This window comes from Lactuca serriola, chromosome 7 (genome assembly GCF_051521515.1).
Source record: "Lactuca serriola cultivar US96UC23 chromosome 7, Lser_US96UC23_V15, whole genome shotgun sequence".
NCBI lineage: Eukaryota > Viridiplantae > Streptophyta > Magnoliopsida > Asterales > Asteraceae > Lactuca > Lactuca serriola.
In genome coordinates this window covers 88,588,347-88,604,460 of record NC_136414.1, presented here as the reverse complement: position 1 = coordinate 88,604,460, position 16,114 = coordinate 88,588,347, and the positions used below count along the sequence as shown (strand labels likewise).

Sequence of the window (16,114 nt, the reverse complement as noted above, 5' to 3'; positions counted from 1 at the left end):
CTCTCTACTTGTTAGTTATCAACCATCGGTCGGGAGATATGTTCAACTAACTAAATAATTGTTGAAACACCATCATAATGGGAAAAAAATTAACATAACCGGTTTGAAATAAATGGTATTTAGATGGTCATTTCTTTTAAGGTTTGTCACAATTTTTTATGTAGGTTAATAACATGTCAAATAAGTAACAGTTTTTATGAAAATCATTTTCAAAGCACTCCAGCTTGATCTATCAAAATCTTTCTGTCTTATTTTTTTTCAAATATTGAATATTAATATAAATCTATGCTTCATATAACCATCAAAATGGGTTCATAGCTCAGTGGTAGAGCATTTGACTACAGATCAAGAGGTCACCGGTTCGAACCTGGTTGGGCCCTTTGTTTGAATTTTTTTTATACTCCTTTCATATCCCAAATCAACCATCATTTGATGCTTACCAAAACTAAAAATGTTACATAAACCATTTAAAACTTATATTATCTCGTTAATATAGAAACAAAAACATATTTATCTAGTATATTGATTTTCAAAAAATTCTTGATTATAAACATTAATTTACAACCTCTTATATCACCCATCGTTAGAATTGAAAATAAAGACTTGAATATTTATCCTTATTATATGCATCATCTTGATAAAATAAAAAGTTGACTCATGATTAAACTTAACCTTGTTTTCATTAACCCACCATCGCTGAGACTTCTTAATCGGGTAATCCCCATTTCATTCATCTTCATTCACCTGATAACACACATAACTAGTGTTATACCCGTCCGTTGATTGGTTTGACAGATTTAAAAAAATGATTCGGTTTTATTTTTTGCCAGATGAATGTTGTTTCTAATGTATTTATTAAAATTATTTAGATAAGTAGCAAAATGTATTCCTTACTCAACAATACATACATTGTCCATAAAGATCATCAAATGTGTTTTTCCTTGTACATGGTTGAAGTAAAAAATAAAACTCATAATAGACAAATCATTATCAATAATCAACCCCATGATTTGTACTTTTGTTTACAAAGTTGTTTATGTTTTGTACACAATGTACTTGGAGCAATTTACAGTCAAAGTCATTGATTTGTTTATTATAAAATCTTACTTTCAAGTGTATTGTGATTTTTTCTAGAGTTTATTATTATTTTTTTGTAGACAATACATTAGTGGGGTTCATTGATGAAAAAAAAACAAATGACATATTATATTTTATTTTATAGCATCAACATGAGGTTAATGTTTGACTTATTTGACGACCGGAACAATTAATACCAACATGTTCGGAACATTCTAACATAATGTAGTTTTTTTTGATGATATTTCTATTTTACTTAATGGCATTCAATTGGGATTTCCACTTTGAAAAGTAAAATGTTTAATTTTTTTTGGAACGTCCGATTACAACATTTGACTTGAAAAAATGTTTTATAGTCATTAACCTACAGAATAAATTCATAATTTCAACCAAACTTTCAAACATTTTGTCAAATTGATTATTGGATGTCTGATAGTCGTTAACCCACCAATAAATTCACAATTTCAACCAAAATTTCAAACCATTAACTGCAATACCCATAATCCAATAATTGTTGTTTGATATCATTAATGCACTTGAAGTCTTAATGTCTTTGAAAAGTAAGAACATAGAAGTGTATAAAGATATACTTGGAATCCGAGTAATTAAGTAATTAGAGTTTGGAAAATCTCAACCCTGTTTATGAGTATCCAATAAATAATAGATTCTACGGACTCGAGGGCATTGTTTCTTGATTCTTGTTTGATATTCCTTGTGTGACTTGAAAGGCTTTTGACGACTGAAAAAAAAAAAGCAAAGAAAGGGGAGATTTTGAGTCGTTTCTTATTCGATTTCTCATGCTTGTATTAATTAACAAATAACCATTGGCCAACAAATAAATGAGCTGCTTCCAAGAAAAAAAGAAATTTATTTTTGACCAATCATATTCTATTCTAATCTCAATTAATAAATATATAAAATAATTAAGATAAATATTAATACTTATTAGGAAAATTTTAAAATACTATTCTGACCAAAAATATGAAATAAACAAAAGTGGGATACCCATAAAATAGTTGTATACTTTCACTAGGTTTAAACACGTACAAACTGCAATTAATAAATAAAAATACTAATTACAATTTTAAATTGTAGTGAGACACATCCTTTATTATCATTGACACACAAAAATGTTAAAAAACAAAAGTATTATCCAAGAGCACAAGGGTAATGTTTCTTGATTTCTGTTTGGTATTTATTATGTAACATGAAAGACTTTTTACGACCGAAAAAAAAAGCAAAGAAATGAGAGATTTTGAATCGTTCATTATTCGATTTGTCAAGCTTGTTTTATAAAACAAATAACCATTGGCCAACAAAAAAATGAGATGATGCCATGAAAAAAAGAGATTTATTTTTTACCAATCATATTATATTCTAATCTCATTAATTATATATATATATATATATATATATATATATATATATATATATATATATATATATATATATATATAAATAGTTAAGATAAATATTAATACTTGTTAGGCACATTTAAAATACTCTTCTGACCAAAAAGAAAATAAACAAAAGTGGGATACACATAAAATAGCACTATATTTTCATTAGGTTTAAACACATGGAAACCACAGTTGATAGAGAAAAATACTAATTATATATTTTATTTGTAATGAGAAACATCATTTATTATCTTTAATACACTATAATGCAAAAGAACAAAAGCACTATCCAAGAGCACAATGGTACTTCATTTTTATCTATCCAAGCACTTGCAGCTCTGCTTCAAAACCTTTTTTTTCCTTATGATGGCCTAAAATTTGCAACCATAACCCAACTTGAGAGAACCTCTTCTCTAAACTTTACCATATTACTCCAAACATGCTACATGCATATTAATCATATAATTTACATTGATGGTCTAAAAACCAAAAAGCATGGATACAAACCAACTATTAAGATTATCACAATGTTTTATATATTACATAACTACCCAGGAATTTATATTTCATATACATATATGAACACTAAGTACAAAAGTAATAGTATTAACTATTCTAAATCTTCCAACAGTACATAACTATACTGGATGTTTATCACCTGCAATAGTTAAACACTGAGAGCGATAAGCGGGCAACGTTTAGTGAATTCAACAATAGATACAATATAACGCTATGCCATATATACAACAATATGACAGAAGCAAAGAGAGATAAAGAACAACAAAGGCATATGTATATCATATGACAGGCTTTCCATATCTACCAATGATATGATTCAAAGATTTACCATCAATGACATACAACAATTTCAAGAGGATATACATTATAAAACATCAGCCCAAGTGGTATAGAAAATACAATTTCGGATCATCATTTTGCTAGAATATACATGCTTTCAGCCCTACCTAGCCCTATGCCAATACCAGAAGTGATACAAGTCATGCTATACATGGCCAAAGGCACAGAGCCAATACCAGAAGTGATACGAGACATGCTCTACATGGCCAAAGGCATAAGTCCAATACCAGGATAATACGAGACATGCTCTACATGGCTAAAGTGTCAAATCCAATACCAAAAGTGATACGACACATGCTCTACATGATCAACGGTATAAAACCAAAATAACACTGGAAAGTAGATTGCACATATAACACATAACATACAATTGTCCCTATATTGAACTCACCGTGAATAACCGAATGATAAAATGATAATTTGGGTAGCACTTCATTTCTAAAAATGACTTTCATTAACGAAACCAAGAGTTTTTGTTGAAAATTGGGCTTTGTGCGGGCAGAGTTTCAACTGAAAAAATTATTTTCTCGGGGTCTTCGGGGGCTCCGGGGCTTGCTTCGGGTGTTAGGGTTATTCTCTAGGCTTCGGGGGTGTTAGGATAGCTTAGAAGAAATGAGAGGGTGTAAAATTGTAAAGATTTCTAAACAAATATGGGAGGTCTCACACCCCTTTTGTAGTGGATGAAGCCTCAGGTTACGTTGGATGTTTCGCGTATGCAAGGCGTACTGGCATATGATGTTTTACGTTGGACGTAGGAGCTTCGTGTGATCAATGTGTCAATCGTACGACATAGGTGTCCCCCATATGAAGATAGAGGTGACGTGGTTGATTTCGGACCTTGTTCGAGTACGCGGGGAGTAACTCGAGTACGATAGGCGTACGACCACCTCAAAGTTTGTGTTTGAAACTTCATAAATTCATATGTTTCGCATACAGGCTCCGGTTTTAACGTTCTTTATATCCACGCGTATGTGAAATTATACTCTACAACTTTCGTTTAGACTCCGTCGGCTAATTTTGACTTCATTTTTAATATTATATTTTTAACAGGCCGGGACAGGAAAAGTCTGTTAAAAATTCATAACTTCTTCATCTGACGTCCATTTCCGTCTGTCTTTTTACCATTGAACTACTATTGAAGAGACTTTTGATTCTTGTTTAGGTTGTGTCAGCTAAAAATTGCTCGATCTATAATTCGAATTTTGAGCTATACACTACTATGCCGAATCTTAGAAAAATCATAACTTTCTCATACAAAGTCAGATTTGGACGTCCTTTTTATGAAAGTTTTTGGTTTAACGAATACTGCGACTTTCATTTAGATCGCTAAAGCTAAAAAAAATAGTTTATCGTAAACTTACTTTTTACGTCATATAGCATCGTGCTAGTTCTGTCGTGAAACTTTGATAAGTCATAACTTCTTCGTTATAACTCGAATTTTGGTGAGGTTTTCGCTTAAACGTTTTTAAAAAGATAATTTACAACTTTCAATAACATTAGTTTTACTTATTTCAAATTTAAATGTTATATTTTCATTAATTTCGATAGTTGACTTTTGATCGGAATCTCATAAGACTTCCCATCACTTTCAATACATTCCGATTGATTCTAAACATAGTTTTACTTCAAATCTTATAAAACTATCTTGTTAGAACTCAACACTCAAAATCATATAATATTTAATAATATTTAATTTTAAGCTAACAAGCTTGCAAGACATGATAACTAATCAAGGTTATTAACGAGTATGTTACAAATACCTCATCCTTTTAAGGATTTCGTCCCCAAAATCACAACAATTTAAACGAATGGGGATATTTCGCTCTTATCTCATTCTTATTTTCCCAAGTATAATTTGGGCCTTGATGGTGTTTGCACTTGACACGCACCAACTCCACTTATTTATTACGCAATTCAACCATTTTTCTCGTTTATAATCTCTTCAGGCTCTTCTACATATCTTAATTTATCATCTAGTTTCACCTCGGATAATGGAACCCTTTCATCATATATGCTCAAACATTTACGCAGATAACTCACATGAAATACATCATGAATATTTTCCAGATTTTCAAGCAATTCCAAATGGTATGTTTGCTTACCAATTCTCTGGATGATTTTGAAAGGACCAACAAATATAGGAATCAATTTTCCTTTCTTCCCAAATCGCATAATTCCTTTCCATGGGAATACTTTCACCATTACGAAATCACCCACCTGGAATTCTATGGGTCGTCTCCTCTTTTCTGCATAGGACTTTTGTCGATCCTGGGCTGCTTTCATTCTTTCTCATACAATCTGAATCTTGTCAGTGGTGTCTTGAATCATTTCAGGGCCACCAAGGATTTTCTGTCCTACATCACTCCAACATAATGGGGTACGGTGTTTACGACCATATAATGCTTCATATGGTGGCATTTTGATTGAAGTGTGGTAACTGTTATTATATGAAAATTCGACAAGAGGTAAGTGCTTGCCCCAGTTACCACCAAATTCCAAGACACATGCACGAATCATATCTTCCATTGTTTGGATTGTTCTCTCTGTCTGATCATCTGTCTGGGGATGATAAACTGTGCTGAGAGCAACCGAGATCCTAATTCATGTTGCATACTTTCCCAAAAATGGGAAGTGAAGCGAGTATCACAATCAGAAATAATATTTAGTGGCACACCATGTATTGCAACAATTTCATCCAAGTATTCTTCTGCGTATTTCTCCATTGGAGCTGTTTTACACATGGCAAGAAAATGTGTACTCTTAGTCAGTCGGTCAACAATTACCCAAATGTTATCATTTTGTCTCGCAGTCTTTGGCAATTTGGTAATAAAATCCATGGACAGCTCCTCCCATTTCCACATGGGGACATTAATACCTTTTGGACTCCCGTATAGTTTTTGGTGTTCTGCTTTGACTTGTAAGCACACTAAGCCTTCCTACACGTATCTTCCAATGTCTCTCTTTAATACAGACCACAAATAATCAGCCCGAACATCATAGTACATTTTACTTTTACCATGATGTATTGACAACTTAGACTTATGGGCTTCATCTAAAATCTTCTGTCTTAATCCACCAATCTCTGGAATCCATAGCCGATTCTTAAATACTTTCAGTCCACGTGGATCATCAAGTAAAATATCAACATAATGTACCGTCCCTTCCTTCTTCACATTTTCTAGCTTTAAGGCCTCTACTTTCCATTTTTCTAGTTCATCAAGAATAGAGAACTTTACTATAGTGTGAGTAATAACATAACACACACTATTATGATAAACTTTTTTGCTAAGTGCATCAACAACTATATTGTCTTTTCCATGATGATACATGATTTCACAGTCATAGTCTTTGATTAGATCCATAGCTCGTTGTTGTCTCATATTCAAAGTTTGCTGACTGAATATATACTTGAGACTTTTGTGGTTGGTAAACAATTGGCATTTTGTACCAAAAAGATAATGCCTCCAAAGTTTTAAGGCAAATACTACTGCAGCGAGTTCGAGGTCGCGGGTGGGATAATTCTTTTCATAATCTTTCAGTGTCTTGAGGCTTATGTTATTACTCTATCATACTGCATCAACACACAACCGGGTCACAACCTTGAAGCATCGCTATACACGGAAAAATCACTATCACCTTCTGGGAGTCATAATATAGGAGCATGAGTCAAAAGATATTTTAAAGTTAAGAAAGCCTTTTCTTGGGTTTCACCCCATTCAAACTTTGCTTCCTTTCGTGTATGACTTGTGATAGGTACAACTATACGTGAAAAATCTTTATTGAATCTCCGGTAACACCCTGTGAGACCCATGAAATTGTGAATTTCAGAATCATTACGGGGTGCTTCCCAATTTTGAATGGCTTGAATTTTGGTAGGATCTACTGATATACCGTCACCAGAAATCACATGGCCGATAAATTGAATTTGGCGAAGCCAAAATTCACATTTTGAGAATTTAGCATATATTTTCTCCTTTCGAAGAAGTTTTAATATTTCACGAATATGAATGGCATGATCAGCTTCAGACTTGGAATAAATTAGAGTATCATCAATGAATACAATGACAGATTTATCGAGCATTAGACGACATACCCAATTCATCATATCCATGAATACAACAGGAGCATTTGTCAAACCGAATGGCATGGCATGGAATTCGAAATGCCCATAACGAGTACGCAAGGAAATCTTTGGTACATCATGCTCATGTTCTTTCAACTGATGATAGCCATATCTTAAATCAATCTTCGAGAAATAGCTAACATCCTGAAGTTGATAAAACAGGTCGTCTATGCGAGGTAGTGGATACTTGTTCTTGATAGTTATGTGACATCCCCATTTTCACGGCTAGAAAAGACCGATTTTTTTATGCTTTGTTTAAAAATCAGAGTAACATTTTAAATAAAAGTGTTGCAGAATTTGTTCCCAAAATAAAATATGATAAAGATTTATCAAAGCATTTTCGTAGAAATGTATTTCATTAAAAACCTCGGGATGTCATGTTCGATACAGATCAAAAGCATAAACAGTACAATATAAGCCTTACTACATTTATTCATATCTACAAGCCTATATCCGTAATATCTCATCCCAAACATCATATCTATGCTCATGCGACACTACCTATAATACAAGAAACTGAGTGGGTCAGGCTTGGGAGCCTGGTGAGCACATAGGGTTTTCAGCCCACAATAAATAAGTTTATTAATTTCATAAACCAACAATAACCCGATTACCCATTCCTGTTATCCTCACATTACGTCCCTAAAACACTTATCATAAGGGACGTAGACTAATGATCAACATCGGGATGGACACTACTACTAAGGGGGTTCCTCAGCAATAAATGTCCTAAAGGCAACCATGAGAGGGATGGAGTACACCGGTGAACACATCGTTTACAAATACCTACAGGCTGCGAGCCTGCTAGCGTTCCACTGGACTGTCTAGAGGAGTTCGTGGTCGTCATCCATTCTCAGCTAGATGACAGAATCAACAACAACAACATCGAGGACTCTCATCATTTTATCACACATCGTCTATTACATCTACCCATGTTTTACCGCAACAATTATGTAGATATAAAATACATGTACAATTTAAATCATTTAAAACATGTATAAAAATCTTTCATCAGCATAAACAGCAAGTATTCAGACAATATACACACATAGCACGTATTTTATATTAAATACTTCATATCTATGTGTAAGATGAAAGTAACTATGCACTCACTTGAAAAGGTGGTGTCTCGGCACTCGGACAACACTTCGTTACTCTTAACACAATTTTCCTTTGACAAAACCTAGTATCATTACCACTAGAGTTTAGACTAATATTCAACAAGACTAATTAATAGTCTTGCTATTATTACATTTATATAAGCACGAAACAATATTTCTCAACCACTATATAGAAACAGGGGCCAAGCATAAAACACCGGAGGGCAGGACCATTTTGGCATATAGCACTTCTGAAATCCAACAACCCTATGCGGCCCTTTAAACCAGATTCCCCATACCACGAGTGGTTAAAAGATATTATAATGACACTTATATAACTCATAATAATAGCCCAAATACTTATTATAAGGTCCTAATAACATTACTATATTAAAACATAAGATATACTAATGATAGGGTAGGCGTAGCTCACTTATTGCGGGTTTTTCGCAAAACCAGGCTTCACTAGAGTAGCTTTCCAGAGCCGAAAGGCTCTTTGCTCGGGACTCTAGGAGCCTTGGGGCTTCCTTCGGGTGCTAGGGGGATTTACCTAGAATTTAAGGGGCTTAAGGGAGGCTAGCGAGAGAGAGAGAGAGAGAGAGAGAGTATAAAGAGTGAAAGTGAAGTTGGGATGGTGTGAAGAATGAGGGAACCCGACACCTCTATTTATAGGCTGCCAGGCAGCTAGACTCGCCGAGCTGGGTCGCTAACTTACCGAGTCAGTGCCATGTGTCATCATCTGATGGCTTTTCTTGGGGTGAAAGCAACGGTTGTGATCGCGCCATGTCACCCAAACTCGCACAGCACCCTCTCGACTTAGAAAAATCATAACTCTCGCATACGAGCTCCATTTTCAACGGTATTTATATCCACACATAGGTAAAAACAAGATTTACCACTTTCATTTAGAATCCATCGGCTAAATCTTGGCCGATCTTAAATTTAACAGTATGAGGACATTATATTGTTAAATGTCCGCATAAAATTCATAACTTCTACAAACGGACTCCGTTTTCGTCTGTATTTTATCGTTGAGTTCCTATTAATGAGATCTTCAACTCCTATTTAGGTCGCGTAGGCCAAAAACCGCTCGAACTAAAATTCGAGTTTCAGGTCGTGCATTGATATGCCAAATCTTAGAAAATTCATAACTTCCTCATTCGAAGTCAGATTTGGGCGTTCTTTTTTTTTTTTTATGTTCTCGGTTTAATGTATACTAAAAATTTTGTTTAGATCTAAGGCTAAATAGTATTCTATCATAAATTCACTATTTACGTCTTCCCGGTGCCGTGTCGGTTCTATCACGAAACTTCGACGAGTCATAACTTCTTCATTATAACTCGAATTTCGGTGTTGTTTATATATCCAGAATCCTTGTCTCAACCACTACAACTTTATGTAAAGATATAAAGTTTATCACATACTTTAATTTTGATGCTTATTTTTAATCTTTATTTATTTTACCTTTATAATTAAGTATAAAGCACATAAATCCACATAATACTCAAATAATTCCTCTTTATTACTTCTAAAGAGTTACAATACTTGACCTAGACTATTACACCATCTACTAATGCTTAGCCCCAAAACACGGGCATTAAAAGTTACCTTATTCAGCTCGGTATAATCATTACAAATTCGCATCGATCTATCCTTCTTCTTGACAAACAATATTGGAGCACCCCAAGGAGAGGTACTCGGTTGAATAAATCCCTTGTTAAGTAATTCCTGCAGTTGAATCATTATTTCCTTCATCTCAGTTGGTGAAACACGATAAGGTATCTTTGCAATCGGAGCAGCACCGGGCATAAGGTCAATTTGGAATTCTAGTTGCCTATCCAAAGGAAGTCCAGACAAATCATCGGGGAAAACATCAGGAAATTCATTAACAATGGGAAAATCATTTACAGTTTTCTTCCCCTCTTTTGAGATATCAACTATATAGGCTAGATAAGTAGAACACCCCTTCGATATAACTTTATGAACTTTTAGGAAAGATATTATTTTTAAGATTTTAAGTATTTGTTCACCGTAGACATAAATAGGATTCTCCTCTTCAATAGAAATGCGTACAATCTTTTTGTAGCACAAGAATTGTACATGGTTCTTTGACAACCAATCCATGCCGAGAATAATATCAAAGTTGGGCAATGAGATATGAATCAGGTTCGCAAGAAATTTATCACCTTCAATTTCTATGGCACAATCCCTACAGACTTTATCAACAAGTAATGATACACTTCCTGCCGTATCTACATGAAACGGTTAGGTGAGTGCATAGCAAGCAATTTGAAAAGAATGCGCAAATTCATCAGACACAAAAGAATCTGAGGCACCAAAATCAAATAAGATGTGAGCAGGTCTAGAATTGACGACAAATGTACCGGTCACAACATTTGGGTCTTCACGTGACTCCTCTGTGGTAATTTGAAATGCATGACCTTTAGCTTTTGGCACCTTCTCCTTTTTAGTTGAAGTATTTACCGGTTGTTGAACAAAAGCTTGACTTCCTGCCATTTCACTAGTAAGAGTAGGACAGAAACGTTTCATGTGGCCAGTAACACCACAAGCATAGCATGTAACATTCTTCATTGGGTAAACGAGATTCATGTGACCCATTTCTCCATATCCATAACATATCACCGATCTTTTTCTGTTCAGCATTGGCCCTGGTGATTCTTTCCACATTTTTTACACGATGGTGACTGAAGAGAAAAAGATTGTGACCTACCGCGGCCACGAGAGGTATTATGAGATTGTACTTGTTTTCCAGGATAAGATCTAGCAGATTGAGCCGATGGAATAGAGGAAACAGAAACAATTCAATCAACACGTGGATGCTTCGGATCAGAAAGAGTGGCACCACGTATCTCTAAGTCATGCTCGCGCTTTCAGGCATACTCAACAACTTTATCAAATGACAGAACATCCCGATTAACCACGAAATTGCAGATTTCATACCATAATCCTTCCATGAATAACTGAATTTTATCGTCTTCAGTTGGAATATACTTTGCAGCAAACGGTGCTCTTTGATTGAATTGAGTTTCATAATCATTCACGATCATTCCCCCTTGTTTAAGCTCGGGGAATTCTTTCTTCAATCTTCTCCTCATGTCTAGAGGACAATACGTTCCTAGCAAGCAAGTTTTGAACATTTCCCAAGATAAATTCTCCTGATCATACTCGTTGAGAGCTTCAAATGTTGCTTCCCACTAGACCAAGGCTTCTCCGATGAGCATTGCAGAAGCATAATTAGCCTTGTCTTCATTAACCACATGAGGGATACGAAATATTTTTTCTATGTTCTGGATCCAGGTAAGAACAACAATGGGATTAAGAACACCTAGAAACTCTGTAGTACCATTACGCATGAAAATTTTGAATGAGGGATGTTTCGCCTCCCGTTTTGAAGATTCTCCGGTGGCTTTCTCTTTATCTTTATCACTATCCTTTTTATGTTCTTCGAGAGTGTTCCGAAAAACGCCAGTAAGTTTATCCATGAGTCGCTCCTCATGAGGGGATACTGGAGTATTTCCTTCATCATGAAGAGGATCTCCACCCACCTTTGGTGTATGACTACTCGTTCAGTCATCGCTCTGAAAATTTGGAGTAACCTAGTATTTTAGAATATTAGGATTTATCATTACCTAATACTTCACTTAAGTCTTTCCTATGGTGTGTATCTATATACTTACAATGAATCAATTCATTTATTGAACTTTTAATAGTTTAAGTCTAAATACCAATCCATGGGATTTAGTTCACTTAAACTACTGCTCTGATACCATGATTGAGAGAACCCATTCTCTAAACTTTACCATATTACTCCAAACATGCTACATGCATATTCGTAATATAATTTACATTGATGGTCTGAAAACCAAAAAGCATGGATATAAACCAGCTATTAAGATTTTTACAAGGTTTTATATATTACAAAACTACCCATGAATTTATAATTCATATACGTATATGAACACTAACTACAAAAGTAATAGTATTAACTATTCTAAATCATCCAATAATACATGACTATACTCGATGCTTATTACCTGCAATAGTTAAACATCGAGAGGGATAAGCGAGTGACGCTTAGTGAGTTCAACAATAGATACAATATAACGCTATGCCATATATACAACAATATGACAGAAGAAAAGACGGACAAAGAACAACAAAGGCATATGTGTATCATATGGTAGTCTTTCCATATCAACCAATGATCTGATTCAAAGATTTACAATCAATGAGATACAATAATTTCAACATGATATACATCATAAAACTTTAGCCCAAGTGGCATAGAAAATACAATTTTGGATTATCATTTTGCTAGAATATACAGGCTTTTAGCGCTACCTAGCCTTATGCCAATACCAAAAGAGATACGAGTCATGCTCTACATGGCCAAAGGCATAGAGCCAATACCAGAAGTGATACGAGACATACTCTACATGGCCAAAGGAATAAATCCAATACCAGAATAATACAAGACATGCTCTACATGGCCAAAGGCTCAAAGCCAATACCAAAAGTGATGCGAGACATGCTCTACATGCTTAACGGTATAAAAACAAAATAACATTGGAAAGTAGATTGCACATATAACACATAACATATAATTGTCCCTATATTGAACTCACCGTGAAATAACCGATTGATAAAATGATAATTTGGGCAGCACTTCATTTCTAAAATTGACTTTCTTTGACAAAACCAGGAGCTTTTGTTGAAAACTGGGCTTTGTGCGGGCAGAGTTTCAACTGAAAATATTATTTTCTCGGGGTCTTTGGGTGCTCTGGGGCTTGCTTCGGGTGTTAGGGTTATTTTCTAGGCTTCGGGGGTGTTATGATAGCTTAGAAGAAATGATAGGGTGTAAAAGTGTAAAATTTTCTAAACAAATCTGGGAGGTCTCACATCCCTTTTATAGCAGCCAAAGCCTCAGGTTACGCTGGGCGTAATTTTCTCGTACGCGAGGCGTACTGGCATATGATGTTTTACGCTAAGCATACCCTCGTACCCTGGGCGTAGGAGCTTTGTGTCATCAACGTGTCAATCGTGCGAGATAGGTATCCTCCATCTGAAGAAAGAGGCGACGTGGGTGATTTTGGACGTTGGTGAAGTACACAGAGCGTAACTCGAGTACGCTAGGCATACGGCCTCCTCAAAGTTTTAGTTTGAAACTTCATAAATGCATATCTTTCGCATATGAGCTCCGTTTTTGACGTTCTTTATATCTTTCGCATAGGTGAAATTATACTCTACAACTTTTGTTTAGACTCCGTTGGCTAATTTTGAATTCATTTTTAATATTATATTTTGAGTAAATTACACGAATAGTCCCTATGGTTTGGGGTGATTTGTGTGCTTGGTCCCTAACGTATTTTTTTTTTAAGTCGGAAGGTCCCTACTATTTGTTTTTGTTACGCGCTTGGTTCGTACTGTTTGTTTTTGTTACATGTTTTGTCTCTGACTTACCTAAAAAGACTATTATTTAAATAAGTAAAAATGGTGGGGTAGGTAAGGTAGGGTGAGGGGTGGGGTTGGTGGTGTGTTTATTTAAATAAATTAAAAAATCAAGGGAAAAATAGTCTTTTTAGGTAAGACAGGGACCAAGTGCGTAAAAAAACAAATAGTAGGGTCCTTCCGAGTTAAAAAAATAATTCATGTACCAAACATCCAACTTACTCTTAACCATAGGGACCATTCGTGTAATTTACTCTTATATTTTTAACAGGCTGGGACAGGAAAAGTCTGTTAAAAATTCATAACTTCTTCATCCGACGTCTGTTTTCGTCTGTTTTTTTACTGTTGAACTACTACTGACGAGACCTTTGATTCTCGTTTAGGTTGTGTCAGCTTAAAATTGTTCGATCTATAATTTGAATTTCGAGTTGTACACTGCTATGCCGAATCTTAGAAAAATCATAACTTCTTCAAACGAAGTCAGATTTGGACGTTCTTTTTATGAAAGTTCTCGGTTTAATGAATACTACGACTTTCATTTAGATCCCTAAAGCTAAAAAAATAGTTTATCGTAAACTTACTTTTTACTTCATATGGCGTCGTGTCGGTTCTGTCGCGAAACTTTGATAAGTCATAACTTCTGCGTTGTAACTCGGATTTCAGTGAGGTTTTCTCCTAAACGTTGCTAATGAGATAATTTACAACTTTTAATAACATTACTTTTACTTATTTCCAACTTAAAAGTTATACTTTCATTAATTTCGATAGTTGAATTTTGACCAGAATCTCATAAGACTTCCCATCACTTCCAATACTTTCCGATTGATTATAAACATAGTTTTACTTCAAATCTTATAAAACTATCTTGTTAGAACTCATAGCTTAAAATCATATGATATTTAATAATATTTACTTTTAAGCTAACAAGCTTACAAAACATGATAACTAAACAAGGTTATTAACGTGTATGTTATACAACTGCATCAAGAGGACCTCCCATATTTCTTGGTTAGTCAGTCTATTTCCGCTCTTATTTTGTTTACATCAGAATCATTCCATTATGTTCGAAGTCTCCAAAATAACAATAAAAATGCACAATAATAATTAGGACATCAATAAATATAGGAATAATCTAATTATAAATAAAATATTGAAATTTGAATTCAAAATCCTATCAAATCGGATGCAATATCTATTGTTAGTCATAACTTTAAGATCCTTTATCTAAGTATTCATCACAATCACTTTACATTAAATTGTATTATGTTAAAATAAATGAAAATACATTAAGTTTTATGGGATTTAGGTAAACAAAAAAAATTAAAATCAATAAGTTTGCATGCAACCTAAATAGGATTATGTTTTCTTTGTTGAACCTATAACTAAGAACATTTAAAAGAAATCTAGAAACCCTAGCATGTTTTTGAAATTAACATTAGAGGGTTTTAGAATTACATACCTATTAGTTGGTATAGCAAACAACTATAATTCCTCTTTGTTGATATTTTGGAAGCAAGCACCACAAGTATCGTAATTTTAATGGAATCATGCCCAAGCTAGCAAGAGAAAGAATTAGGAGAGAGGAGAGGGGTTTTTGTCCAAGGCTTGTGGAGGGAAGGCATGGACGGAATCAAGGGCTAGGGGACTCCTTATATAGTCTAGGAAACTTGGTGCCAAAGATAGGGTTCAAGGGATAAGCCTTAGATTTGCTTTCCTTGGTGACCAAGCAGCCCAATCCCTTGGTATAAGGCGCCTTGGATGAAATCTCTTAGGGTTTCCCTAGAGATTTTCATCCATCTCATTCCATTAGGTTCTAGAGCCTTCCTTAAATAACAAAACATACTCTGTACTTTTAATTAATCCAATTAATTCTAATTAATTTCTGATTAATTATTAATTAAATAATATGATTTCTAATTAATATATTATTTCATAACACACTAATAAAACATTTAATTAATTTATTATTCACATAATAAATTAATCTCTCTCTCTCTCTCTCTCTCTCTCTCTCTAAAATCATCCTGTCTAATTGCTAGGTTTGAGGACAACCCAAAAGGACTGTGACATTATCAATTCACGTATAT

At 34.4% G+C, this 16,114-nt stretch overlaps 1 protein-coding gene and 1 non-coding gene across 2 annotated transcripts; one reads left to right on the top strand and one right to left on the bottom strand.

Annotated features, from left to right (window-relative positions):
- Positions 1-308: 308 nt before the first annotated feature.
- On the top strand, positions 309-380 carry TRNAC-ACA (transfer RNA cysteine (anticodon ACA)). The gene has a single exon. It is a non-coding gene; the product is annotated as a tRNA-Cys (tRNA).
- A 5,891-nt stretch (positions 381-6,271) lies between these two features.
- LOC145064197 (uncharacterized) lies at positions 6,272-6,715 on the bottom strand. Its single transcript, XM_079011687.1, has one exon. The coding sequence runs from the start codon at positions 6,713-6,715 to the stop codon at positions 6,272-6,274; it is 444 nt and encodes a 147-aa protein (XP_078867813.1).
- Between the last annotated feature and the right edge of the window lie 9,399 nt (positions 6,716-16,114).